The following is a 26,405-nucleotide window of genomic DNA, read 5'->3' as shown; positions in this document are numbered from 1 at the left end:
AGCCCAAACATTAAGGTTACACTTCCCCCTAACTGGGTCACCAATGTCTGTGAGACAGAAAAGAAACCCACGCATTCACTTTGTGTCAATGGGAATCCAGAACGCTTTCAAAGCTTAAAAAAAAAAGTACGAACAAAGATCGTTGCAGTTTGGGGTTCGCAGTAAAATGGTTGCAAAGTGGTTTAACATTTCTTCATTCGCTGTGGACGTTTTCACAGCGCTTTTTGTACCATCAGCAATGAAAGTCGCTCATTGTGACAGAGGTTATTCTGTATTATTACTGATGTGGAAGTCTTAGGGAGCCTCCGCGGGGATCCCAGTCGCTGCTGCCCTGTGAGGAGAGCCTTAGAAATCCTCCTGACAGTCCGGATAGAATCCAGCTGGATTTAGATAATCTGCGTCTGGAGCTAGAGGGCGAGAGAGAGCTGCTGCGGCGGCACATCGGCCTCCTGGTCCGGCAGAACCTCACGCTGGCTGAGTGCGCCAGGGAGCAGCTGCACCTGTGATCGGGTTTGATCCACACAGACCGCATGACCTTTGCTGTGAACTCCTTTTTCCCAGCTGCGTGTTTCTGCTAAAAGCTGCAAGTCCTCTAGGAACACCCTCAGCCCCGGTTTGGGTCTCTTTCATTGGTTGCTGTGTAATTATCTCCCATCAGCGGGGCGATGTGACGGTCAGGTCCAGCTGTTGCATACTGTGGGGGACCAAGTGACCAACATGGCTGCGTGTCCCTCTCCTTCTCCCAGGTTGACAAAGGAGCTGCAGGAGAAGAACCGTCTGATCCAGGATCTGCAGAGCCAGTTGAGAGACGACGGCCCCCTCAGCCAACACAGCTCTCACTCTGATCTGTGCCACTCAGACGGGACGTCCTCCTCCTGCCACAGCAGCTCGACCACGCAGAGTGGACATCAAGCCGAGAGTAAGCGCAACGTTGTGTCCACGTGAGCTGCAGACCGGGCCAGGAATAGTCCACTAGGCTGTTCTTTTACCACTGTTTGCTTGGTTACATATTTGCGGTATAGCGTCGAGATTACCTTATACCAGGATGGCACTTATTTTCCACTCAGATCCATTGTGTTGCAGTGAGGCGTCCCGCGGGACAAAGCGCGCCGGCCGAGGGCAGAGCAGGTGTCCGCTTTCAGTCCACCTCCACTTGAAGTTGCATTATTCAGTGGCACCTATCCGGTTTAATCCTCAACTTGGGTTTCCCTGGGAAAAGAGACAGGAAAGACTATTACTGAGACAAGGGAAGCATGTGGATATGTGAGAGGAGGCTGTGGACCCAAATTTACTATCAATGCCCCCCCTGGTTGGCTATTTGCGTTTCAGTGGTTCCTCTTCTGTAGTTTTATTTATGGGTTTAATAAGCGATTGATCCGCCTCTCACAAAATGAAGGTAAAAACAAAAGACTATAAATCATCACAACAATCTACGCTATTCGATTCTAATATCTATTCATCTGTTGCTCGTTTAGGCCAGCGACACCGTTCTGATTGGACAGGAGCGGATGTCCCTCCTGTAGGAGGAGCCCACGGGGACGCTGTGTCCGCTCACCCGGACGCTGTCAGCCGCCTGCGGGACCTGCGGAGGGAAAACGGGCGGCTGCAGGATCAGCTGAGGGGCAGCGAGGAGCTCAACACCACCCTGCGAAGTGAACTCGACCTGCACCGTTCCATTATGGCCCAGACCAGCGCCCGCCATCAGGAACGGGCTCAGGACCAGGATGCGTCAACGCCTCGCACCCGCAGACGAGAAGGCGACGTTGGCTCGCACAAGAACGCTGCAGAACAGCCTCGCTCCATGGACGCAGGTAAACATGTGGCAAAGGTGGAGTCCATCCGACTCCATCTTACAATACACAACAACAACAACAACAACGGTGATGGTCACATTCAGACATTCAGGTTTTGGTTATTTGAAGATAAATGGTTTGTGCTTTAAATCTTCATGGGGAAAAGCATTTGCTGAATTATTTATTTAAGATCATTGGAAATTTTCATGGAAGGACTTTGCAGCAAGTGAAAACAGTTGTATTGTGTATTTTGGGGATGGGGAGGAGCCAAATGATGTCAGTGATGTCATCGGGTTGAAATGGCCTTGGGTTTGGAGAAGACATATTTCTACCAGAAAGTCTGTCTCACAAACGTGTGGTGTTGCATTATGGGAAATGCAGGGTCTTTTGTAGTTTTATCTTTCTGCATGTGTGTCCGTCAGACTCGCTGGCAGAACATCTGCAGGAGATCCGCGTGCTGCGACAGCGCCTGGAAGAGAGCATCAACACCAACGACCGTCTCCGGGAGCAGCTGGAGAAGAGACTAGCAGAGGTGGAGAAAGATCCAGGTACACACCTCAAATCGTCTCACAGTGATTTTTACGGTTGGACTGCCATTAGTTTGGTTGTAAAATTCTGTGTGTGTGTTACCACGTTTAGCAGCCACCAACATCTTCATCCACGGTAACGAGGAGCAGGGTCAGCTGGCCAGTGAGGTGCGTCTCCTCTGGGGACAAAACAAAGTCCTCAATGAGCAGCTCAGCATGATGTCCAAAGGTAAGAACACTTCTTCTTCTTTTTAGACCATAGAGAGAATCATTGTCTTGACTTCCATCCATCTCTGACTCTGCTTTAAAATACCTTCCACAAAAGTATCAACGTTTAAACAACTTTAAAATGCTTTTGTTTTTCTGCAGACAAGCAGAAGGAGCGCGAGAAGCTGCGGGAGACTCTGGCCAGGAGGACGGCCAAACTGGAGCATAGCAGGAGAGAGTGTGCAGCCCTGATGCAAGAAAACAACCAACTGCAGGAGAGGCTGGAGCACAGCGGCCAAGAAAACTCCCATCTGCAGGAGTCCGTGCACAGGTACACACACACAAACACACACAATCCTAAATGTCGCCTTGCTGTACACACATACTATCATTACTACTCTACTCATTCCAATGCATGCATACCATAGTGATGGTATGTGACCTTGTGCACTGGCTCTTACTGAGACAGATGAGTGAGGAGGACACCCGAAACCTGGAGTCTAGTCGGCTGTCAGATCTCTTCTCGCTTTCCGTACCTCTGACTCTTTAGTGTGTGGTTCTGCAGATTGGTGCACAATATTTAGGGGGCTTGTTGTTTTTGTTTTTTTTAGGAGTCAAACAAATACTACTACTGCTGCTGAAACGTATTTCAGTTGTTTTATCCATCCTCTCTCTTCCCCCTTAGCAGGTAGATGTAAATCCTTTGGTGTGCTTGCAGGTTGCAGTGTGAGGCGAAGCTGCAGGTGCAGCAGCTGTCCGACTCCCAGCAGCTTCTGCAGTCGCTGCGGGTGGAGCTGCAAGTTTATGAAAAGATCAAGACTGAAAATCACAAACAAAATGGTAATTGTTGCTTCCTTTTTTGGGGGGAACGAGCCTATTGATGCATTATGCAGTTAAAATTGTTGTTGACAAAGAGTGACTAAACAACATTTTTCAGGACAAAATGATGATTTTCTTTTAAGTTCTATTGCACTTAAATTTGTTTATATGAAGTTTTGGTGCATTGACATGAGTGACAGATTGAAAGATGCTCATTTCTTGTTTGACAAGGTTCTTATCACACAGAGATGAATATTGAAATCCAATCAACATACAACATACTTTATACAACATACATATTTTTCTTTAAATCAAGAGAGAACCATTGATATCTCTGTTTGATTGACAGCTACTGAATGCTACATGCCGTCCTGTTCCAGTTTCCTTCCGTTTCCTGTAACAACATCCAATGAGTTTCCCCCTCCTTCATTCTCCCTCTGATCAGAGTCCAGCGAGGCGGCCCGGGAGCTGCCTTCTAGCACACTGGACCTGAGCGAGCTGCTGATGGAGATCAGACACCTGAGGCTGCAGCTGGAGAGGAGCATCCAGACCAACACGGCACTGCGACAGAGGCTGGAGGAGCAGCTGCTCAGAGGACCCAACCGCTCTGAGACCATTAACATCAACTACCTGCTGTCCTCTCCAGGTGAGCATGAGGCGCAGTCTCACACACACACACACACACACACACCAGTCTGCCAGCTCACATCGCTTTCCTTTTACCTTTGTCTTAGATGAAGGAGGCAGGTCACCAGGTCGTGAAGGCTGCGACCTCCTCCGTCACTCGTTCCAGAGTCACGGCGAACACACCGGCGTCCTCGCTGGTAGGAAAACCACGACGGCACCGGGTTCAATTGCACATCAATAACTACGAGCCCACCCCTTGTGTTGAATTAACGGTACAACAAAACGCCTTTTCAGATGAGAAAGGCCGTGCTCACTCAGAGGAGGTCTCATTCAGCAGCAGCTCCGGGGACAGCGTCTCCAGCGCTCCCCCCCGCTTGGTGCCGGGCCACCGGATGTGGGCCAATCGCAACGGGCGGCATATTTTGGGTCTGATCGAGGACTACAACGCCCTCCGCAAGCAGATCTCAGAGGGCCGCAGGCTGTCGCGCTGCATGGACAAGCAGCTGCAGGAGAGTCTGCACGCACTCAAACAGCAGCCGTCCGACAACAAGGTGCCGGGCGCCGCTGCCGTGTTTAGTTTGTTTGTAAAAACAGATGAAATCCAAAAGGCACTACTGTTTTTGTATTTCCACAGTGCGTAAAATTGATATTCACGGTCATTGCTCGTGCTGTTATTTGTCCGTCTTCGTAGGTGACCGAACAGCAGCATCTAAAGAGCCTGTCAGGCAGCATGAACAGCATGCAGCACGTTCTGGAGGAGGCGGGTCGGATGCTCAAGCTGGTTTGGAGAGTCTCTTTGCCAGCTGGTCACACAGCAGGGGGCGTTGCAAACAACCAGCAGGTACCCGGATACACGTGTGCTGTACGTCCACCATATGCAATGAAGCATCTACGAAACCGAGCCTCACATCCTCTTATCCTCCAAATCAGGATGAGCTGCTTAAAAATGAGATCGCCCGGCTGAAGAGCAGGCTGTCGCAGCAGGAGAGGATGCTGAGTGGAGCCGTTAAACGCCTGCGGACAACCAACCAGCTCAAGGAGGGAATGGAAAGAGTCATCATCGACCAGCGTACGTTCCTCTTGTTTCACGTAGGACGTCACTGCACTGTGAACGAGTGAAGAAGCTTCACTTTATTTGATAATGAAAAGGTCTCTGTGTGAATAAAGTGGTAACTTATCGTGGATTACTCTTCCTCCCTCTAGTGTATCTCACCCACGGGGTGTTGAAGAAAGCCAGAGGGAATTTAGAGGTGAGTCCACCAACAAAAACACGCCCCAGTTATTAAAAAGCAAACTACCAGTCGGTCGTAGTGGTGAATTCTCCTTCTGTGAATCACTCGTCTTTTCCTTCTCGTCCTGTGTGTGTGACATCGCCATAGACAAATTACTGCAGCCTCTTTGACCTGAAAGGTCCGTCTGGAGGACCAGACGAAGGTCAGTGTGCACGAGGTGCAGCCTTTGAGAGTGAGCCGTTGCATGAAGATTTGGTTTTATCCATCGCATGAAGTGGATAATATTAATGTATTATGAGACACGCAGATTTTTCCAGTTTAGTGGGTTCACAACAGCTTTGGACGCTGTATGAACTGCAAAGCACACGATGATCCACCCAAGATTTATCAGGAGAGACGCGTCATGTTCCCCGTGACGAGTTATTCTCAGAGTGCGTCCGTGGCATTGGTTAAAAAGTACACTTCAGCCAATGAAACAAACAACTTGGTCTATTACTCCCGCCCACATTAGCATCGGGCCAATAGAGACTCTGATATGATTGTGACACAGCAATAAGTTCAATATCTTTAAATGTGAGATTTAATCTGGTCTTGATTCATTAGAAGTGCACCAGTTATGCTATTAAAGATTTTATAATCAATTACTAAAAAGTAGATGTTATTTAAGAACATGATTCACAGTGATAAACTGACACTTATTAAAATAAGTTTGTCAGTTCATCACTATTAAACACTGAAGTATAAACAGTGAAACGTTTAGTTCCTACAGCATGTGGGAGTATTAAAGCTTAATCACTGTAATGACAGAGGGTCCCTTTCTTACTGCACATACACCCTTTAACTAGGTTACTATGTTTCAATTTGGTCTTCTAATAAGTGTGAGACTTTCACTACGTGTACTTGTATGACAGTATTTGAACAACACATCTGAACTTTGATAAAAGGTAATATGAAACATCAGGTGATGTCCTCAATTAAAAGGAAATCCACATAAACTCCTGTGACTGTGAGAAAAATCTGCATCCATGATGAGCTTTTTCTACTTTAAAGAAATAGTTCAGCATTTAGGAAAATGTTTCTTTGATGCTTTCTTGCCAGAAGTTCTGCTCTCACAGCTGATGAGTGTATCATCGCTTCAGAAAGAATTTCCAAAATGTCAAACTATTCCTTTTAAAACGCGTTGTCAGATGCATGTAAATGGAAAAAAAAGGAATGTATGTACACATCGCTCACATACATGCGTTCAGCACCAGCTTCCCCCTGCATGTGTGAGGCCACCGATCTGAACGTTGTGTCGTTACATGACTTGTTTTGTTTCAGGAGGTGCCGCTCAATGGCCAGTAGGGGGCGCTGCAGAGCCTCGACCTGTTCCTGTCCCTCGAGGAGCAGCAGGCAGACACTCCTCAGAGGACGTCAGCAGGGACGCCTCTCCGCGCTGCAGCTACTAAATGTGCCGTTTCGATGCCGCATGCTGCTTTTTAATAATATAGTTTGATTGTCCGTCGGCCCTCATCCCACCTTCCGGTCCTGAAGACGTCACCTTTTGTACACCTGACCTGCATATAGCTGCATTCATTTTAGGTACTGGAGTTGTTAGTTTTTTAAGAAAATGCCTTTGTAAATAGTGATTACGGCGATTTAAACACTTTCCTTTATTGTTTTTATACTATGCATAGAAGAACATGAAAATGTTTGTTTCCATCAGTTTGTGTATTGGATGGTTCTGGACTTCAGTGAATCATGTGCATATGCAGTAAAGAAAATAATGTAACTATGGAAGTGCCTTAATTAGAATCTAATTTGTTTTTAAGTCCCTTCTAAAAGTTGTAACAGAGTTTTGGTAAATTTAGTCATTAAACAGTACTATGGGGTTGCGCTTTGGAGCAGTAAACCTTCAAACAGTGGGATTTATAAACAAGCGAAAAGGCCAGCCGTCCCTGTAGAAAAACAGTCTGTCAAAGGCCTTTTGGCTCTGCCTTTATTTTACATTCTGAAGTTGGAAAAGTTTAGTTTTTAGAGAAAATACTAATTATATTGTGTCTGTCCGTTAATGTATTGGATTGAGACTACATGTACAGTGAATTATTTTAAAATGTTGCAAAGAAAGAAAATGTTGATGAAACCCAATTGTGGTACAAAAGTCCCTTTTATTAGCATATACATTTGTTTTTAAGTACAAATCTTGGTTGCTGCTTCAAAATGTGTACATGGATGAGCACAGATAAGAAAGTTCAGAACAAGATTTAGTGAAAATGAGGATTAGAAAAAGTACAATGAGAAAATGATATTTGAAGGTCTTATTTTTTTTAAGTAGCACTTGAAACATGTCTGGTCGTTGCGTATCACCATAGTGACCTATAAAACTAGGCCTCGCAGAGATAAAACCAGTCCGTGACTGATGTTCTAGTAGCACCAAGGTCTCTTCATAATACAAGTTGGTCTTTACAATCCTCTTAAAGTAAACACTTTGGCTGTGATCACGTCATGTTTGACGAGCCGAACCGCTAATTATGGCCCCGATCATCAATAAACAGTCACACTTTAACTACTGCAGAGACTGTTCATATAAATCCTCTCTGGTGGGGGAACTGGTGTCGGAAGATCTGCGTTCACCTCTGGACGAGTCTCACGAAGGCCTGAACCAGCTGGATTAACGGCTCCTGGCCCTCGTGACTGCCCTTGGAGCCCGGCGTGGGGGGCTTGGATTGGGAGGAGGGGAGGATGCCGCTGGCGGGAGACGATGGGGAGCCCCGGCGGAAGTGGCGGGAAAGGCTCGAGAGTAAAGTGCTCTGATGGTGGAAGAAGAAAGAAATGGCATCACGTTTAATAGATCTTTACAAACGGATATGTCGAGGGCGCTATTGTGTTTGTGTCCTTTATGGTCAATACTCAAAACGACATCTCACCAGTTCCGAGCTGAGCTCCTGTTTGAGTCTCTGTTGGTCCCGGGGGAGGATGGAGGGGTCTTTGAGACATCGAACAGCCTGAGAGATCAGCACGTAGAAACAGTTTTCCATGGTGAACATCAGTAAAGACCTGAAGGGAGAACAAAAAACGTAAACAAATAACTCTGTAGCAAAATAAGGAAGCTCTGGCTCAGTCTGAAGGTAAATACAAACGTTTATAGTTAATAAACAAACAACATCATGGAAAGTGGACTCACTTGAGCGCCTGGATCTCCTCTGATGAGGCCAGTGACGCTATGCTCATGGAAACCGGCTCTTTCTTCTTCTCCATCTATGAAAATAAGAGCAAAGAAAAAAAAAAAACAGTGAGGGACCTGCTGCAGCGGGACCGCAGGCTACTACGTGGGCATTGAACCCGTACCTCGCTCAGCATGCTCAGCGCCACGTTGATGGTGGCCAGCAGGGTTCCAAACGACGGAGCCACGTCGGGGTCAAACGCCGGAGTCGTGAAGCTGAGCACAAACAGGTTCCGGTACTCTGCCAGGTCCATAGTCTGTGACGCACGGGCAGAGAGCACAGATCAGCCTCTTGTTGTCTCTTATGCACAGATGTGAACACGGAAACATGGCACACTGAGGGAAATATTACTCATGAGAGCCATTTAGCCGACCTGGTCCAGCAGAATCTGGCAGCAGTCCGGAGTGAAGTGCTGCACAGTCGCCAGGGTTTTGCTGAGAATCTTCACGAGGCTGCACTGCACCGCCAACAAGGCCTTCTGCTCGGCCTCTTCCCTCTCGCCTCCACCCGCTGCTTCTTTGGACGGGGTTTGGGGGGCTCGCTGAGCCCTGGGGAGGGGAACGGGAGGCAACGCTTCTCCGTTTTTAGCCTAAAAAGATCCAGAAGAAAACAAAGCCTGAATAAAGAAACAGTCGGTTTTCTTGGCTGCTCATTGTTGGTTAGAAATCAAAGCAGAAATGTTGTGATTATCAGATCGTACAAAGCGGTGCTTTCCGACCTGGAGGTAGTGATGCAGCATCTTCTTGCTGTGGAGCAGATACGTGCAGGTCTGACACAGATAACACAGGTTCACCTGCAGCGAGGAGACAGGGAGATGCATACTGAAGTGTCACTGGGGCTGCGGCACCAGTGCAGCCGATGAGCAGCTTCCCTCTGGACTTACCTGCACATCTCTGAGCAGTTCGGGCAGGTGGAACTGCCACTCCTTACAGAAGCTGGAGAGCTGCAGCAGGAAACCGACGGTGTGATCGGCCTCGTCCAAACAGGAGAGGCTCTGCACCGTCCGCACCGCATTCAGACACTGAGAAAGAATGCAGAGCGATATACAAAAGAACAGCAACCATTGTGATGATAAACCTTTTGTTTGCAATTTAAAAAAGGTTTGGGTCTTTTATGGTCGTGGGTTGGACCACTGCGTACCTGTAGTATGCGTTCTTGATGGACTCCGACAAAGTCCAGCGCGTCATTGATGAAGTTGTAGCGCAGCGTCTTGAGCAAACTCTCCATCAAAGACATACAGAGGCGGTAAACTCCCGGCCAGCAGGCGGAGTCCTGGGACCTCCGGGAGAAACTCTGCTCAGAGACCAGGACGGATTGTAAGACGTCAATGCGGTGCTTCGTATGTGTAATGGAAGCAAAGCCACGTGATGATAGAGGCAGAAAGGTGTTTCTTACCTGCGATGCTCCGTTTGAAGTCACCTCGTAGACGCTCAGCAGAGGGAGGCAGATGGTCTGGATGACTCCGGCTCCGGCAACGGCAGCCGCCCCCTGGAGGACAAAAGAAGACACCCTCAACAACACCGATGGTTTAAAAACATTAAAGGAGTTGTTTGTGGATCCACAGCCTGATCTACATCACATTAAACATGTATTTCTGCAGACAAAGCAAACACGTTTTGGCCCGAGACAAAAAGTCTTTTCACTCATTCATTGGCTGGAATGATGAACACACGGTGTACGTGTTTACCTGCGGAGTGCGGGCCAGCGTGAGCAGCAGGTGAAGAGCGGCCTCGGTGAAGTAGAGGTTGTGTTTGGATCGCAGGCTGAGTTCCACGGCGCTGAGCACCGAGGGCAGGACCGGAACCTTCCTCATCACCGAGACCCAATGCTCCCCGTCCTCATCGGTGCGACACAGCTCCTTCGCCAAGTGCAGCGCCAGCACACACACCTGATCACAATGCCGCAAATGCATGAAAAAGATTTGACAGATTATCCACCTCGTAGTGAAGGACTATTTAAAGCCGTTCCTCCTGCAGGCTAAATGTTGATTGGTTGGAACGGGAGGAGACGCCGACGCTCACCCCGTCTCTCTGGTCCTTCTGTGGGCCGCGGAAAGAGTCCGTCTCCATGCTGTCCTCGTCCTCCACTTGGTCTCCCGTCTGGCTCATGTGACGAGTGTTGTCGATGAGCGCCAGGGCCTCGTCTTTCACCGTCTCACACACAGACAGCAGCAGCTGGGGCAGCTGGGAAATATCTCCACCTAGTTGGCAAAGAGCAAATAGTGGGACTGGACAACAGGGACGCGTTCGAATGCGATGCCAGAACAGACAACAGAGGACACACTCTTACCGTTAAGTCCCTGAATCTGCAGCACAGAAATGAGCGCAGAGAAGATCTTGGCTTTGGTTCTCTCCATCATCTGCTGGTCGGCTTGCAGGACGCTCTCCAGGATCAGGGAGAGAGGAGACAGGATGTCGGGAGCGGTCGCCACCACACTGCACACACCGAGACAGCAAAGGTAATAGTTAAGTGGTTATAGGACGGGATAAAATGTCTTTGTCAATATCACGAATACACACCTCCTCCACTGCTTGAGGAGGATGAGGAGTAGAGTGGTCATCATGGATCCAAGACGAAGACAAGACACGGACATGGGTGTAGTCAGCTGAAAGAGACACGTAGAGTTAGCGAGTAAAAAGGGAACAGAGGAGAAGAAATACTAAAGTGACATGGAAAGAATTGATGACTTACGGCGGCTTTGGCCCCGTCCAGGACGTCCATGAAAAGCTTCAGCTTGGTCGAGTCGTCCGTTAGCTGCATCACATCGGACTGGAAACATAAAACAAACCATCGCAAATTCATGTGGTCCATTTAAAGATGACTTTAAACTGTCTTTAAACCAGGACGGTTTGCCGCGACATACGTGGGTTGTGGAAAGAATCAGCAGCATCCGCCAGGCGGAGATCAACATCTGGGTCTCAGGGAAGGAAGAGATGCCTTCCTCCTCCATCTCGGCTACGTGGCACACCAGAGACTTGACATACTGGGACCAGTACTCGTATCGCCGTGCGTTGGAAAACTTCTGAAGCCCATCCTTCAGCGACTGCCCCAAAGAACCACTGCTGACCACATAGAAAGAATTAGCATCACTTATGGGAGATAAGAGCTCCATGAAGTGACAAATAGCGGACTACAGAATGTACCTGACAACGTAGTAGATCTCCAGGCCAATGATCTTCATGACAAAAGCACACGTCTCCAGAACACAAGGCTGGAAGGGAAATATAATTCTCTAAGCTACACAGCCGGCATCGTAAGCACGCATCATGGTTATAGCCGTGGAGAAAAGAGCAAAGTACCTCGTTGGTGTCTGAGGGCGGAGTGAGGGTTCCAAAGAGAGGCGTCGTCAAATTCTCCCAAAACCTCTCTCTGTGTGTGTGTGAAAAGCAAAGATATTTTCATCAAACTCCATTAGTCCGAGTCTCACGTGTTTTCGTGGGTTAGAGCGAGTCGTCCTGTGCTTACTTGGTGCGTAAGACAGAGATGGCGCTATCTCTGCGGTCCTGCCAGAGGGCCAGGAGGAAGGCCAAGGCCGCGCGGTGCAGCAGCGGGGGGCACCAATATTTCCCCTGCTGTTTGGAGTCTATCAGCTCCAGCACCACGTGGAGGCAGCTCCACTCGCCCGGCACAAACTCCTGGAGACAAAACGACATTTTTCTCCATTCCACACGCAGCACCACAAACAAGCTGCGAACCGACCAACGCCGCTCCCTTGCGGCTCTCACCTTTGACCCCTCCTTTCCGTCTTTGACTTCCAGGTTGAGGAAAAGCTCGATGAGGCCAGGCTGGGTTTCCACGGCAACGGTGAGGAACTCCAGGATCATAACCTTGATCCTCATGTCTTCGGTCTTGCTCTGCAGCCGAGTGAGAAACGCGTCCCTGATAGGCGCCGCGTCGCTGCCGAGGCAAGCGTAGACCGACATGGGAGCCACCTGCGGGCAGAACGCGACATCAGGAACATTTACTGTCGCCAAGAGCGACGGATGGAAGTCCAAACCGTTTAGCACACACACGTGCATGGGCCGGCCCTTACTGTGGCGAGTCTTTTAAGCAGCTGGATTGCCAAGCGAGGCAGCGCCGGGTCGTGTTTGTGGTAAATATACTTGGCCAGGACCACTATGAGATTGTTGCCGTGGCCCCCGTGTTGCGTCAGGGCCTGCTCCAGGGGGGACACTACGTCGGAGGGCGGCTTCAGGCGGATGACGTTGTTGATGACGGAGAAAGCCAGTTTCACGGTCTGGATCAGGATCTGACCGGGACCCTCGGAGCCGCAGCTGGTCCGCGTCGCGAGAGAAGCAAAGAGAAAATGACAATTGAAGTTCCAGAAGTGACGGCAGAATGAGTCTGCGGACTGTTTTGTCTTTTTACCTGCTGGGCTGTACAGCCAGGACCACGTCTATGGTGTCCACTCCGACTCCCATGATGTTGACCACTGCCTGTCCAGCCTCGGTGTTTGCCAGGCTGTAGATGCACAGAGACTGCAGGGTGGGAGTGCTGCAACAAAAGGAGGAAGGGCGGGGGGATGTGGGGGGGATGTGGGGGGTTGATCAACCACTAAATGAAAGTGAAAATGTGCAGGTAATACTTGAAACAGACTTCTCCGTACCTGCCCTGGTCCTCTCCCTCTGGACTCAGATTGAGAATAGCATGGATCAGCTCCAAAATAAGACAACCTGCAGCACCACGGAGCAGAAGGTGCGATCAGTTTTTAACTTTTTTATTTTACAGCCTGGAGGAAAGAAACCTGCCTCAAATGTGTCCGTGTTGCCTTACCGATCCTCTCTCGGACTCCGTAGGCGTTGTAACGCCACTTGTGGTAAGTGGGCAGCATTTCCTTCAACACCAGCAGCACACAGGGGATCAGGCCTTTGTTCTGAGTGCTGCCGAGCTGACCCTGAAAGGAGGGCGATGTGAGGTACACGGTCGTGTTTATAGATAGAAGAACATCCCCTTGGCCTTGATTGTATCTTAAATTACATTGTCCAGCTGCTCAATGACAACATCAGTTGAGTGCATGTAAAACAGTGTTACCTTGACCAGGGTTGTTATGAGGCGAAGGAAGGCGATGGTCACGGCATACTCCCCCCTGGGCTGCTCGATCTGGACCAGCAGGGTGCCGTAGTTACCGGCCTTCATCCCTTCAGCGCTACAAAACAAAACAGCCTCGTTCTATATTTTTTACTCCTCCCAACAAGGAAAATAAAATGAAAGTAAAATATGAATATGCTAGGCAAATTAAGAAGCACACAGTACCTCACACACTGATGCATGCTGGTCAATGGGTTGGAGGCAAAAGGGAGGAAACCGGTGTGGTGCAGACTGGACCACACCTGGAGAGAAAACAAAAGAAACACACAATTCAGTGAATTTAGTGAATCCTTATTGTTACGCCGTGTTCACATTGGAAGTGCACACCCACCTTTCCAGGCAACCTTGCAGCCAGTACAGAAAGGCAGTTCACACAGGAGGCGATCACGTCCACCGGAGGGTTGATGACTGACGTTAACCTGATGAACACACAAACGACGAAACGGATGAAGTCTCGGTCGAGACGATTTCGGACTAAATCGCAATCTGTGTCGGCGTGAAAGTGAGTGTACCTCTGCAGCAACATGTAGATGCGCGAGGTGAGAGGCAGCAGACAATCCGACACCGTCCAGTCCGTGCTTATGATCTTGTGGACAAGATCCAGGATGGGCTTCACACGTGCACAGTGAGCTATGACATCTGGAACAAGGAAAGGCAGAGAAACACACACACAACTTTGGTGGAATACAACTGTGATCAACTGACGTGAATCAGAATACATTTATTTCACCATTAAATGAAGGAAATTTATGGCACAGTTGAATGAGCTCTATTAGACAACAAATTTTTTTTAAAAACGTGTGTGTACCTGCAGTCGATACGACATGGAGCAGCATCTCCACCTCACAGGTGAAGAGGGTCCAGGAGCTGTACGAGTGCTCCCAGCGAACCACGTAGCCCTGCTCGCCTCCGATCATCACCTGGCCCAGAACCCCCTGTGGCATCCACAGGTTAGTCTGCCCCGAGCCTGATGTCACAGTGGAGGTACGTCACACCACAGACATTACATCTTGGATCAGCAGGTCTGTGTTGCGTGTAGTTGAATCTAACGACGTACCGAGCGGGTAGAGGAGTTTAGGAGTTTGTCTCCTCCACAGCGTCTCGTCGTCCTTGGAGACGATATCGTTGGGCTTGTGCTTGTAAACTTGTGTGAAGAAGGACATCTTATCCAGAAAGTTGTACACCTGTCACATGAAGGTAAAAGAAAACTACGCGGTGAAACCATTTACATAAGGAAACCGTTGTGTGAATCTCTCTGTAGAATATATGAAATCTACCTTTTTAACAGTGGACTTGTTTGAGAGGAGTGCAGTGAGAAGCTGCAGCAGCGGGCCGATCTTATGGGGGAACATCCCGACTGCACTGTCCAGGATCATTCCCAATCCCATGTTTGGTTTCTTGTTTCAAAATTGGACAAACGGAAAATATTGTCAACTCTTTTAAGATTTTTCATAATTTAATCCCTAAAGAATCTTCTTCCTTTGTTGTTTTTTCCTCACCATTTCCCAAAAGACTTCAGCCAGACTGGGAGCAGAAAGGACCTCACAGGCGGCGTCGATGAGGTGCGAGCACTGCGTGGCCACACCATCCGTCTGTCACATCCGTCATATTACGCAAGTTACAAACCAGAACGTGAGCGAGAACTTTCAACATGTGCAACTGTTAACTCTGGACGTGTACCTGCAGGCTTTCCTCTTCAAAAGAAGTGATCACAAAGGAGAGAAGACCGTAGACGCACATCTTTGCTGTGCTTGCTGTGCACTGGAGAGAAAGAAACCAAAAGTGTTACTACTGTGGCTGCAGACATATACACCACAGCATGACGGGTAGAATTATAAAACATAAAGACCGACTGAGCTCAGACCAACTATAAAAACTAACCGGCATGTTTGTCGACTGCCAGATCGTTTCCATTCGGACTCTCATTAGAGACTGATTCAGGTCTACGTGGTTACCAGAAGCTCTTTGTCATGAGGTTCTAGATATATTTTTAACCACGTGTTTGTTCATGTTCTCTTACATTATTCCCTGAGGCTCCGAGGCCTCTCAGCATGGTTGTAATGTACTTGAAAACCCCCAGCTGCAGGGCGGTGTTGCCGATCCTCCGGATCACGGGGCTGGACTCGTCTGGTCGCAGAGTGTGCCTCAGCAGCACCCAGGCCAGCAGCACCGGGCCGTGATGAGGGATGTCGCCGAACGTCAACAGCAGCTGATCCATCTCCTGGAAGAGACGGAGGAAATAAGGAGGTTTATACGGCCGCGTGGTTTGTTTCTCGTGCCTAAATTGGTTCACGTGCTGTATGGAGGAGTAGGATTGCCTTACAGAATACATCCTGTATGTCTGTATGTAGAGAATAAGGACAAACCTTGATCACGTCAGGAGCGTTGGAGAACTGATGCTGCTCCGTACAGTCTTCCAGAGCACACTTGTGCAGGAAGTCTATGTCCATTCCCTCAACCAGGATAAGAGAGCTCAAATATCTTGGTCATGAAAAATGAAATCACAGAATATCTTCAATGAATGGCTTATATCATGCGTAATGAATCTGTTGCTGAGCATTTGGTTTGCATCCACTAGCTGTTAAAGTGAACCACACGTGCACTATAAGGAACTCCTACCCGATGCGGTCCACCAGCACGTCCATGCTCTTGTCCACTAGGTGTCTGTTGGTCTGCCGTAACCCGAAGCCTTCTTCTTTGAACATTTTGGTGAAGCTCAGCAGGTCGGACGGGCTCATCTCAAAGTAGGCGTAATACAAGAAGATGATCTCCAGCAGCAAAGACTGTTCCCGGAGACACTGCAGGAACCATAGAGACACTTGCCTCTCCGTCTTAAATAGAAGAAAGAAAAATAGTTTGCAACCTTGGATGGAGACATGTCCCTTTCTGGGTAATATGTTACAATACACAGTACAGTATTATGGTATTCACCACATGAACCAAATTCTCACCATGAGATTTCCGTGCGTTTCCCATGTTGGTGCTTCTGCTTTGAAGAGTTTTTCAAACTGCGACTGATACTTGCTCACCAGGTCCTTCTCTAGTTTATTGACACAGTTGCTGTACTCGGTCTGGACATACACATACAGTGTTATTTTATGGAAGCAACAAACAAATAGACATATTTTTAGTGCAGAAATGTGACCCAAAACCAGCTGCCTCTCACCCTGTAGGGATGTCGCTCATCCTGAAAGTATGTCAGTAGGAGCAGGACGCATCTGAGCAGACACATGCGCTCCTCGTAGTAATAGTCAGCTACCTGTGAATACAAACACAAGAAGTATAACCATCACGCTGAATCCTTTGGAACTATACATCAGTTGTAAATGGCCGCAGATCTCGGCACTGACCTTCAGCAGCAGCGCCTGGCTTTGTCGCTCATCCTTGAGGACAACCTGTATGGGAGACTCCGTTAGCCAGCATCACAATGGTAAAAAGTAATATCATGTAACCATCTGGGGTTCTTCATTAACGTGGTGACGATAATACATTGCATCAGTGACAAACAGATATTACGTTTTCATTTTTCCTGTGATAACTTCATCTGACAGCTGCTCCTTTTGATTGTGTGCCAAGATTTCAGACAAGAGACATACATTTCAAAACAACAAAAATGAAGACACCTTCAAGGAATCGCGCGTTCCTCTGTAGTCCTCCTGTAGGTAACACTGTAACAGCTGCACGCTCTGCTGTTCATCAAGACACTGCAACATTATCAAAACAGAATATTATCATCAGTTTACCATCTAATGACACCCCAAAGAAAGTGAATCTGATATTTTTTACGTTTTAACTCTTACCAATAGTTTGCTGATCCGTAGACCAAAATCCTTCAATGGTTGCGCAACATCTTTGTTCTCCTTCACTTTCCCAGCAGAGGATGAGCTACAACGAATAAATCAGACAATTACCATTTATATAGAGATGATTAGTGGATTCGATAAAGGGGTAAAATAACTAACGTACCTGGGTGGCTTATAGTAATTGAGTCCTTGATGAAGTCGGTCCCAGTGTCTGTCAAGCTCTGCCTCTATTTGAGCCTACGAACATCAAACATGTGACAAAAAGGCAAAATCCTTAATTATAATTTATTGTATCATATTTTTTTGTTGTTGGTAAATCCATTTGTTATCTATCATTAACTCTAACTCAAGCATATATGCTACATAAGGATGTGTTGACATACCTGCTCTCGCAATGCAGACCTTCCCAGCAATATGGTCCATAGTTCTCGACTGCTCCTAAAGGAATAATAGGAATAGTTTAGCAGATACATTCATGTGTATTATAAGGGAGAACAGCTATCAGTTCATTTGCTTAAGTAGGTACAAGTCTATCTAATAGAAAGATTAGAAGTGGGCAATATGATTATTTAAACTGAAATAAATGTGTCAACAGTCAAATCATTCAAAACTATTCTGATACGTTTCCTTGTCAGATATGCATGCATATTTATCTAATATATGTTTAGCTTATCCAGTTCACTGCCTAAGCTAAGGGACCAAATATTAAGATAATATATAACGTTATTTATTTCCACATACTCGCTGAGAAACAGCGTAGCGGTCTATAGACTTAATGGGAATATAGCGTTTCAGATGCACGCTTTCAGGCACATAATAAGCTTCTGTGTTGCTCTGCGTTTTCATAACTCATATACTGTGACGTATGCAGTTTACACTCTTCATAGTACCCCTTAATGTTCGTCAGTTCATATTAACTGGCTACAAAATCCAGTTTATTTCATTTATCAACAGAGAGAAGGCGGAAATAGTGTGTTTGTGGCGGCTCACGTTGTCTTTTTCTAACTTTGTAAAAGTGAATGAAAATATTTATATAATAACGTAAGCTAGCGTACTTCGTCATTGTCCTCTACAAGCATCACTTATCCTTCGTCACAACCAACTACGGCCGCTTATCGGAACTAATTGCAAGGCACTTAAACTAGAAACAAAATGCTCGCCAGCTCCTGTGTCCAATAAAAAACATCAGTTGCAGTTTACGAGTCAACTTCACAGACATGTTGTCATGCGGCTGACACACCGCGCTGCTGAAAAGCCATTCAAATGTTCAACTGCTAGCCCTAGCTAAGCTAAGTTAGCGTGGTGCTAACAACTTACAAGACACCCTGCCGAATATGAATATCACCAACAAAAGGTCTCATTAAAGAGACACGTTGTGCATAAATGGTTGCTCGCTGGTAAATGCTTAAAAACTATTTTAAAAAACGCAGTCGTTAGCTGGAGTTTGTTTCGAATTGCCTACCTGACGCTCATCTCTGATTCCGCCATCTTCGTTTGTCTTCTCTGATTGGTTGAAGGGCTCTGTCGTCACCGCCATCGTGTAGACATTCTTCTTCGCTGGTATTCTTAATGTAGCATTACCACCCACAGTGCCGTGATAACTGCCACCTTCTGGAACTACCTGATGCCCACCAATTTTGACGCGCTTCGCTTCATTTTCCGGTAACATTTATTTTATCAAAATATTAAAGCTTCCACATTTCCATTTTCCTCTACACAATACATTATAAATACGATTTAATGTATGCTAATATGCTTTAGTGATGTTTTATTGATACAAGCTGCAACGCAAACAAAGGATGTAGCTTCCTAAAAACAGAAAGATGCATATGCTTTCATGTAAAAAAAAAAACGTCTTCACAATTTATTGAAATCACAAATTTAAAAATAAATAAATCGCAAATTGAAACCACGGCTTTAAGAGATATTTTTAGTGCCGCACCACGTGACCCGGCTGTCAAACATGGCCCCCCTTCCCTCTGGGTGTGAGAGAAACGACAGCTCACAAAGGAGAGAAATCTGTCAGAAAGGACCCCGCCGATTTGGTTTCAACCCCCGCGCCGACGGTCCTGCGCGCGCGTGGTACGTTCGCTCGTCTTTGTCGGCTCTGTTTTTTTTTAATTTTAATTCATTTCCTCCTCCTCCTCCGCCCGCAGCTTTGCCCTCTGTGGCGATGCGTTAACTCGGCTGTATTCCGCCGCTAGCTTGACGCCGTTGCAGCATCCTTCGGCATTTATTTCCCTCTTCGGTTCGATCTTGGCCGGTTCCCGCTGCGCAGTATCAGCGAGGATGGATCTAAAATACCCGTTACGTTTTTTATCCTATTTTCCCCCCCATCGTATCTGAACAAAAAGGTTTCTGCTGATGGGATACTTCACTGTGCGTGCGCGCGTGCGCGTGCGTGTGTTTCACGCTGACTGGGTGAATGTTCAGTGTGGCCATAGTTCATGACAGAAAGCAGATAAAAGGACGAGCAAGGTTCACTGCTGGAATAAGCCAGGATATCTCCTGGTCCCACCAGCTCCCAGTAACCTCCTTGTCCTGATTTTGTTTATTTTCTAACCCTTCCTCTTCTTTTCCAGACATCCTTGGCAAGCGTCCGCTGAATGATGGCGTGTGCCAGGGAGAGAAAGTGACGGAAGAAAAGACCCCTCCGTTGTTGCAGGACCGTGTGTCCTGATCGACCCGGCCTGCCTCCTTTCCTCCTCGCGACCTCCCGCCGCCATGCTGATCAACCCGGTGCTCGCGGAGTCGTCCGTGGTCCTGGCCGTGGTGCTGTGCGTCCACATGGCCATCTGGAACCAGCACACCTGGTGCTGCATAGCCCTCTTCATCCAGGCCTTCTACGTGCAGCACAAGTGGGACCGCCTGCTGAGGGGCGGCGGCGCCGTCTTCCAGTTCCGCCCCGCGGCCAACAGCGGCATCGTGCCGGCCTCCATGGTGATGCCTCTGCTGGGCTTGGCGCTGAAAGAAAAGTGCTCGGCCGCGGGGAACGTCTACTTCGAGCGCTTCTCCATAGTGGTCACCGTCACCGGCATGATGCTGGCCCTGTTCCTCTCGCTGATCGCGCTGGGCATCACCAGGCCCGTGCCCACCAACACGTGCGTGATCGCCGGCGTGGCCAGCAGCGCCATCCTCTACACGGCCAAACAGACGCTGACGGTGTCCGAGGTCATCGAGGTCCTGGAGGTGCTGCTGATCTTCGTCTACCTCAGCCTGATCGTGCTCTACCTGCTGCCGCGCTGCCTCACGCCCGGGGAGGCGCTCCTGGTTGTCGGCGGGATCAGCTTCATCGTCAACCAGCTCATCAAGCGTTCCCTGAACCTGGCCGAGGTCAAGGGCGACCCGGTGAACTACTTCCTGCCGGTGGTGGTGGTGGGCTCGCTGCTGCTGGGCGTCTTCTTCGCCCTGCTCTTCTGCTTCATGGAGTCCGAGACCTGGGTGTCGTCCCTCTTCTTCCACATGATGACGGCCGTCCTGGGCCTGGGGATCCTCATGCCGTGGCTCTCCCTCTTCATCGGCCGGCACCCAATCATGTGGCTGCTGGACTTCGTCACGTTGAACGACCGGAGGCTCTGTCTGCTGGGCTACTGGGGGTTCCTGGCCGTCGTGGCCACTTGCGTCGTGTTGCACCAGAACTACCAGCGGCAGTCCGGCTCCAAGAAGCACCAGGCCTCCACGGTCGTCCGGAAGTACTTCCACCTCATCGTGGTGGCCACGTACGTTCCGGGGCTGGTGTACGACCGGCAGCTGCTGCACGTGGCCTCCGTGGGCTGCCTGGCGGTCTTCCTGCTCCTGGAGTACGTGCGTTACTTTCGGATCCGGCCGCTGGGCCAGCTGCTCAGGCAGCTGCTCACCTTGTTCCTGGACGAGCGGGACTCCGGGCCCCTCATCCTGACCCACGTTTACCTGCTGGTGGGCGTGTCCCTGCCCATCTGGCTGTTCCCCGGGCCCTGCGCCCCGAAGGGGGCGCTGCCGGGGGCCGGCGGCCTGGTGCCCTACGCGGGCGTGCTGGCCGTCGGCGTCGGAGACACTGTGGCGTCGGTGTTCGGCAGCACCATGGGGGAGATCCGCTGGCCCGGCACCAAGAAAACCGTGGAGGGCACGGCGACGTCCGTGTTCGCCCAGATCATCGCCGTGGCGATGTTCCTCATCTTCGACGCCAGCGTCAATCTGAACTCGTCGTACTCGTGGATCGTGGGCTCCATCACCCTGGTGGCCATGCTGGAAGCCTACACCTCCCAGATAGACAACCTCCTCCTCCCGCTCTACCTCTTCATCCTGCTGATGCTCTGACTGGACAAAAGAAGGAAGACGGACGCCTCCCACGGGCCTCGGCTCCCTCAAAAGGGCGAAGAAAGGTTGATGTGTTTTTCGAGGGAAGAAGAGTATGAAAGGATGTGATCGTAGGAGTGACTGCAGCGTCTCGTGTTGGAAAAGAATAGTTTAACCGAGCCGGTTGAGGCCCACAAACCAAGCGGCACTGAACAAATCAACTCCTGGCTCTGTGGCGGCAGGCAGGCATGACGTTAGCATGACCTCTGGCCCTCGGGTTACATATTTTCGGTATCAGTTGCTTTGGGGAATGAGATGAATATTTCGGAGTCGGAGCTGCTAATATTCCCTTCTGTGGCGAGCGGAGACGCGTCTCAGTGTTGCCTTTTGAAGAACAGGATTTAGAGTTGGCTTGTTGATATCTTTTTCTCAATCAACGTGTTTGTTGTGAGAATATGTCGCCTCCCCGATGGCAATACGAAGAACTTACTGCTGAAGATATTTGCCTTAAGAAGTATATTTTCTATCCTACGTTACCTACTGTTGTGGATGAAAGCATGACGGGCGACTCGTACTTCACCACGGCAGAAACTCACTACGCTCTTGCATGACACTAATGTGGAATTCAGTACTGTAACAAAAGTATGTATTGTTTAGGAACCCTTAAAAAGGTCAAATTTAATATATTCATTTCCTCGTGACACTGAGCCTTCGAAACTGCATATTTTTGGAGTGTGAATATGCTTTGGGCCAAAATAAGGAACATAAGCCCAGTTCCTTTATAGCGTCTTCTGCAATAATGGATCAATCTTATTGAATATTGGCCCGACAGAAATATCTACAAACGTCATCAGGTTTCACGTCATCAATCTTTGGGCGAGAATGAATTAAGCCTTAATATTTACGTTTATCTTTTTCACTGTTATTTTATGTTGTATCAATTTATCCGCATGTTCCTACTAGTATGTTGTTTTTACGATCATTCTTACATTTAAAAGAAATGTAATCTCGCATGTTGAGTGCATCAAAGAACAATAAAATGACCGGCCTCCTAATTTAGTCAATTTGCTTAACCTGTATTTAATAATTGACAAGCAGGACCTGTTTGTTCTCTTGGTTTGATTTTTTTTTTAATTGACATAACATGTTTGTATATTGTAGTTGATGATCATTGATACATAATAATTTAGCTTTTCATTCACAGTATTTTGACATGAACATACTTGAAATTAATGCTTACTGTTGTCTGTAAAAAAAGGAATCTGCCATCTTGTTTTGACAAAAAAAAAAAAAAAAAGAAAAGACCTGAAGAATGAAGTTGGTCAATGACAATGTTGAATAAAAGTTTTATTGAAGATGAATCAAAGAGTAGAAAAACAGATTTACTCCAAATCAAATTTCCAAGTGTGTTAAAACGTCTCATTTAAAATCACAAAGGTTGTATAGTCGCCATGAACCCCGTTTTCCCTTCGCCAGCCTCCACCGGGACAAATCGGAGCACATTTTCCACGGTAAAAAAAAAAAAAAAAGTGACGACACGTTCGTTCACGAGGAGAAAAAGGATCTTGTGTGTTTTTCCGCAGCGCCAAAAAGAACAGCCTTCACTTTGTGTAGAGAGGCGGGAAAGGAAGCTCCTCAGTGGGTTGCAACCTTTAACGAAGCAAAAGACATAAACGAATAACAAGCAACACAATCCTCGCCACAAACTGTAAAACACTCCCACGGGCGGAAGACCTGCAGCTTGTGGTGACTTTTATCGCTCCTGCACACCGTAGTCGGCGCGTTGGATTCAGCGTCATTCTGCGAGGCGCCGCGTCGCGTCTTTAACGGGTAGCGGTACGCGCGAGGAGACTCACCAGTTGTCGGGGCTCCAGCGGGTGTCCTGGGCCTCCATCACGTGGAAGGTGTAGACGTGGCGGGAGTCCTCCGAGGTGTTTTCAGCACTGCGATGCACCACCTCCCCGTGGATCAGGATTACACCACCTGGACATTAAGCGAAGCAGCGCGGGGGGGGGGGGTTGTGTGACCGCTGACAGATGGTTCGGCATTTTTGGCGGATGAACTCTTAACATTTAATCAGTCGTTTTGGGAAATAAATATTTTAAATTAGCACAAAGACTGTAAACGGGGGGAGACAGCGAGCTACAACCAGCTCCTCTAAAGATGAATTAATGACATATTAGATCTATTTGTTTTAATTAATGCAGTATTAATGTTTAATTAATGCTGGAAGTAATAAATTCTTAGAAAGAATAAATGCTTCGTCAAAACTACCCAACTATTCCTTTAAATCACTTTGTTTAACGTTTTTAAGACAATTATCGCCAAACACAACCTCGGCCAAAGAAATGCTTTAAAATCGAAGACTTCATCTTCTTAATTAAATTGAGAGACCCGGGTGAATTACCTTTTTTAACCGGCACGGGGATGAACTTCGCGTCTTCGTAGGCCGGCTCGAGTCCGGTGAAGTGCGTCAGGGGGAAGGAGCCCTTCGGCGTGCGCACCATGCGGCGGGAAACGCCACCTGGGGCGAAGCGCGATTCGACACACAACATCACACACACACACACACACACAACGAAAGGACGAGCTGTACGGGTGAGTGTTGTGCCGTTACTGTTGTGTGAGCCCGGGATGAACCACAGGCAGCCGTTGTTAACGGTGGCGTCTTCCAGCGCGATCCAGAGCCCCGCGACTCTGCCCAGAGGCTCCGTGTGCAGGAACGTGGCGTCCTGATGCGGCGTCACTGAAACAACGAGAGATATTTCACCGAGAGACGTTCACCTACAGACTTCTGAACCCTTCCATCCTTGTCGGGGTTTTTTTCCCCTCACCTTCCCCACCAATCCCCGGTTGCTGCAGGAGTGAGAAGCAGAAAGAAAGGTCACAAAGTGACCCGAAGGTTCCATCACAACGTGCAACATCATGTGACGCTACCTTGAAGATGAACATGCTCTGCAGGATCACAGGACTCACAAGGCCCAGCTTCTTCGCCATGCCCTGGGAAAACAATCGGGGGAGGGGGGGTTCTGTGAGTCAGTGCATCCTCCTCCTCCTCCTCCTCCGCCTCCTCGGAGCACGTCACTCACCTGCACTTTGGCCGAATGTGTGACTTCTTTGTAGAGCGGCTCGTAGGCGTGAAGTGCTAAAACGACCCCCCGGAAAGAAGAGAAAAAAACGGGGTCACGAGTCGTGAGGTTTTTGAACGCTCCCTGCGTGTGACGTTTTGGAAGATTCACTCACCGTGTCCGACTTTATTCAGGGACCGCTGTTTTGGGACGAGGAATTCCCCTGCAAGGCGGGAAGAGCTCGAACCTCATTTGGCATTTCGTAATATGAAGAGAGAAAAAAAATGGAACGGAGCTCACCTTTGTCGTCGAAAACCCCCTTCTCGAAGAAAAAGCGGATCTTGTCTCCGCTGGTGATGAAATAATCTGCATTTCCCTGCGTTACAAAGAGGTGGGGGTCATTAGCCGGAGAGATGATGCACCTCAGAGGCTACTCGAACCTGAAGGGGAACCAACCGCACCTGCTGCTGCTGCTGATCCGGAGAGGTGGAGAAGGTGGTGCGGCAGTGCTGCGGGACGTCCATGCGGTCCACTATCTCCGCCATCCTCTGCCTGAGCTCGTCGCACTCCCGGGAGGTCAGCAGCCCGTCCAGAACCACGTACCCGTCCTGCGAGTACTTCAACACGCGGCGAGGGGAAAGGAGTCCACCGTTCACTGAGCGGCTGACGAATGTCTTTTCTCATGTACGTGTCCACGTTTTAAACACACAAAAATTTCTCAAGCGTGGGATCATTTATCAGCAGCAAAGTCAGATGCTTCTGGGTCGTGTGCTGTCCAGTGACACTTAAAGTTACTTTAATCCGCTATATATTTGCCCGATATAAATAATAGCCTAAGTTGAATCACAAGGTTTCCTAAATTTGACACAATCTACTGGATCAAACAGATTGATTATGAAGGGTGTTCTCATTTTGATAATAAATTGGACTGTTGCCATTTACTGATTAATCAAATGATTTTTTTTATAGGAGGCATCTTTGAACCCGACGTGTCTGATTACATAATTACGTAATACTCTGTGACTGTTGACTTTGAACCAACAGGCTGTTCGCTGTTAAACTTACTGCTCTGGTAAAGAGTCTCTTGAGCTCAGTGTTATTGTCCTGCTTGTCTCCAACGCCTAAGGCACATTTGCTCTTTTGAAAGAGGAGGTTCTGCACGTGCACACCACCTTTGATGTTATGCAAAGAGCATGAAACATAACGATACATTACAGCGGAACAACAAGGATCTACAAATACATACATATACACATATACATATATATTTTTCAAGTGCAATGGAAGCAGCTAACTGTAGCTTTCACTTTCGCTCTTTTTACTTGAATTCAAACTCACCTTCTGCACATCGCGATCCGTCATGAAGTCCATGTTCGTGCGCTCGGGTCCAGCTGCCGGAACAGATCCGACGGCGCTAGACGCTGCTTTCCGACCGCCACGTGACACGGCGTAAATCGATTAGACGTGTAATCCCGCAGCAAGGCCGTATAAAGGGACTTCGGACTTTTAACTCCTTCGTTGCAGCGCGCTCTCGCGGCTGCTCGGGGGGATGTAGTGACGCGGCACGACCACCAGGTGTCGCTGACGTCGCGTGTGGAAATGTATTGAAGCGCAGCGTCATCACGTGGTCACTGGCTCGTTGACGAGGCCCTTTAATTGAGTGTTTATATTTTATAAAACATTTTGGCACCAATTTGTTTTGATTTCGTGAAGAAAAAATACATCATTACCAAAAAAATTCTTTTTCAGAATTTCTTCGAAAC

The 26,405-nt window shown here is 48.2% G+C and overlaps 4 protein-coding genes across 41 annotated transcripts in view; 2 read left to right on the top strand and 2 right to left on the bottom strand.

Moving 5' to 3' along the window:
* cdk5rap2 (CDK5 regulatory subunit associated protein 2) overlaps positions 1 to 7,332 on the top strand; it is a 28,860-nt gene extending 21,528 nt beyond the window's left edge. For 25 of the 37 annotated variants that reach the window (XM_078087994.1, XM_078088002.1, XM_078087992.1 and 22 more), the window contains 14 exons: positions 747 to 919; positions 1,476 to 1,811; positions 2,216 to 2,341; positions 2,433 to 2,549; positions 2,690 to 2,858; positions 3,246 to 3,367; positions 3,792 to 3,992; positions 4,081 to 4,170; positions 4,268 to 4,524; positions 4,665 to 4,814; positions 4,904 to 5,042; positions 5,177 to 5,223; positions 5,353 to 5,407; positions 6,526 to 7,332. In XM_078087994.1, the coding sequence (XP_077944120.1) occupies positions 747 to 919; positions 1,476 to 1,811; positions 2,216 to 2,341; positions 2,433 to 2,549; positions 2,690 to 2,858; positions 3,246 to 3,367; positions 3,792 to 3,992; positions 4,081 to 4,170; positions 4,268 to 4,524; positions 4,665 to 4,814; positions 4,904 to 5,042; positions 5,177 to 5,223; positions 5,353 to 5,407; positions 6,526 to 6,653 (2,110 nt within the window). In that variant the 3' untranslated portion in view covers positions 6,654 to 7,332. The remainder of the gene's footprint in view (positions 1 to 746; positions 920 to 1,475; positions 1,812 to 2,215; positions 2,342 to 2,432; positions 2,550 to 2,689; positions 2,859 to 3,245; positions 3,368 to 3,791; positions 3,993 to 4,080; positions 4,171 to 4,267; positions 4,525 to 4,664; positions 4,815 to 4,903; positions 5,043 to 5,176; positions 5,224 to 5,352; positions 5,408 to 6,525) is intronic. The other 12 variants (XM_078088008.1, XM_078088010.1, XM_078088009.1 and 9 more) reach the window with 3 other exon arrangements.
* On the bottom strand, positions 7,333 to 19,684 carry nup188 (nucleoporin 188). Its single transcript, XM_040198503.2, has 43 exons — positions 18,762 to 19,684; positions 17,683 to 17,737; positions 17,463 to 17,536; positions 17,297 to 17,381; positions 17,120 to 17,200; positions 16,847 to 16,891; positions 16,663 to 16,755; positions 16,448 to 16,567; positions 16,116 to 16,327; positions 15,863 to 15,977; positions 15,517 to 15,717; positions 15,177 to 15,257; positions 14,996 to 15,088; positions 14,774 to 14,893; positions 14,554 to 14,680; positions 14,305 to 14,463; positions 14,009 to 14,135; positions 13,828 to 13,915; positions 13,662 to 13,738; positions 13,440 to 13,554; positions 13,182 to 13,302; positions 13,015 to 13,081; positions 12,777 to 12,902; positions 12,442 to 12,682; positions 12,134 to 12,340; positions 11,874 to 12,043; positions 11,708 to 11,777; positions 11,552 to 11,619; positions 11,272 to 11,467; positions 11,100 to 11,177; positions 10,928 to 11,013; positions 10,698 to 10,843; positions 10,430 to 10,608; positions 10,096 to 10,296; positions 9,804 to 9,896; positions 9,549 to 9,701; positions 9,292 to 9,429; positions 9,127 to 9,201; positions 8,782 to 8,997; positions 8,533 to 8,664; positions 8,369 to 8,442; positions 8,112 to 8,241; positions 7,333 to 7,994 (listed from the first exon to the last, which is right to left on the bottom strand). Exons 1-43 carry the CDS (start codon positions 18,785 to 18,787, stop codon positions 7,815 to 7,817), a joined length of 5,241 nt encoding a protein of 1,746 aa, XP_040054437.2. The 5' UTR covers positions 18,788 to 19,684; the 3' UTR covers positions 7,333 to 7,814.
* dolk (dolichol kinase) lies at positions 19,240 to 22,935 on the top strand. Its single transcript, XM_040198504.2, has 2 exons — positions 19,240 to 19,381; positions 19,882 to 22,935. The coding sequence occupies exon 2, from the start codon at positions 20,024 to 20,026 to the stop codon at positions 21,593 to 21,595; it is 1,572 nt and encodes a 523-aa protein (XP_040054438.2). The 5' UTR covers positions 19,240 to 19,381; positions 19,882 to 20,023; the 3' UTR covers positions 21,596 to 22,935.
* Positions 22,904 to 26,267, bottom strand: phyhd1 (phytanoyl-CoA dioxygenase domain containing 1). 2 transcript variants are annotated; one of them, XM_040198506.2, is made up of 11 exons: positions 25,981 to 26,267; positions 25,104 to 25,259; positions 24,943 to 25,018; positions 24,818 to 24,865; positions 24,664 to 24,719; positions 24,512 to 24,574; positions 24,409 to 24,430; positions 24,192 to 24,320; positions 23,982 to 24,098; positions 23,431 to 23,557; positions 22,904 to 23,224 (listed from the first exon to the last, which is right to left on the bottom strand). In XM_040198506.2, the coding sequence occupies exons 1-11, from the start codon at positions 26,011 to 26,013 to the stop codon at positions 23,176 to 23,178; spliced, it is 876 nt and encodes a 291-aa protein (XP_040054440.1). In that variant the 5' UTR covers positions 26,014 to 26,267; the 3' UTR covers positions 22,904 to 23,175. The 2 variants fall into 2 exon arrangements, with proteins under 2 accessions (XP_040054440.1, XP_077944158.1); XM_078088032.1 differs by having other exon boundaries at positions 23,982 to 24,320; positions 25,981 to 26,219.
* Between the last annotated feature and the right edge of the window lie 138 nt (positions 26,268 to 26,405).

Source organism: Gasterosteus aculeatus, chromosome 14, assembly GCF_964276395.1.
Source record: "Gasterosteus aculeatus chromosome 14, fGasAcu3.hap1.1, whole genome shotgun sequence".
NCBI lineage: Eukaryota > Metazoa > Chordata > Actinopteri > Perciformes > Gasterosteidae > Gasterosteus > Gasterosteus aculeatus.
The sequence above is the reverse complement of the archived record's forward strand: the minus strand, read 5'-3'. Positions and strand labels throughout refer to the sequence as shown.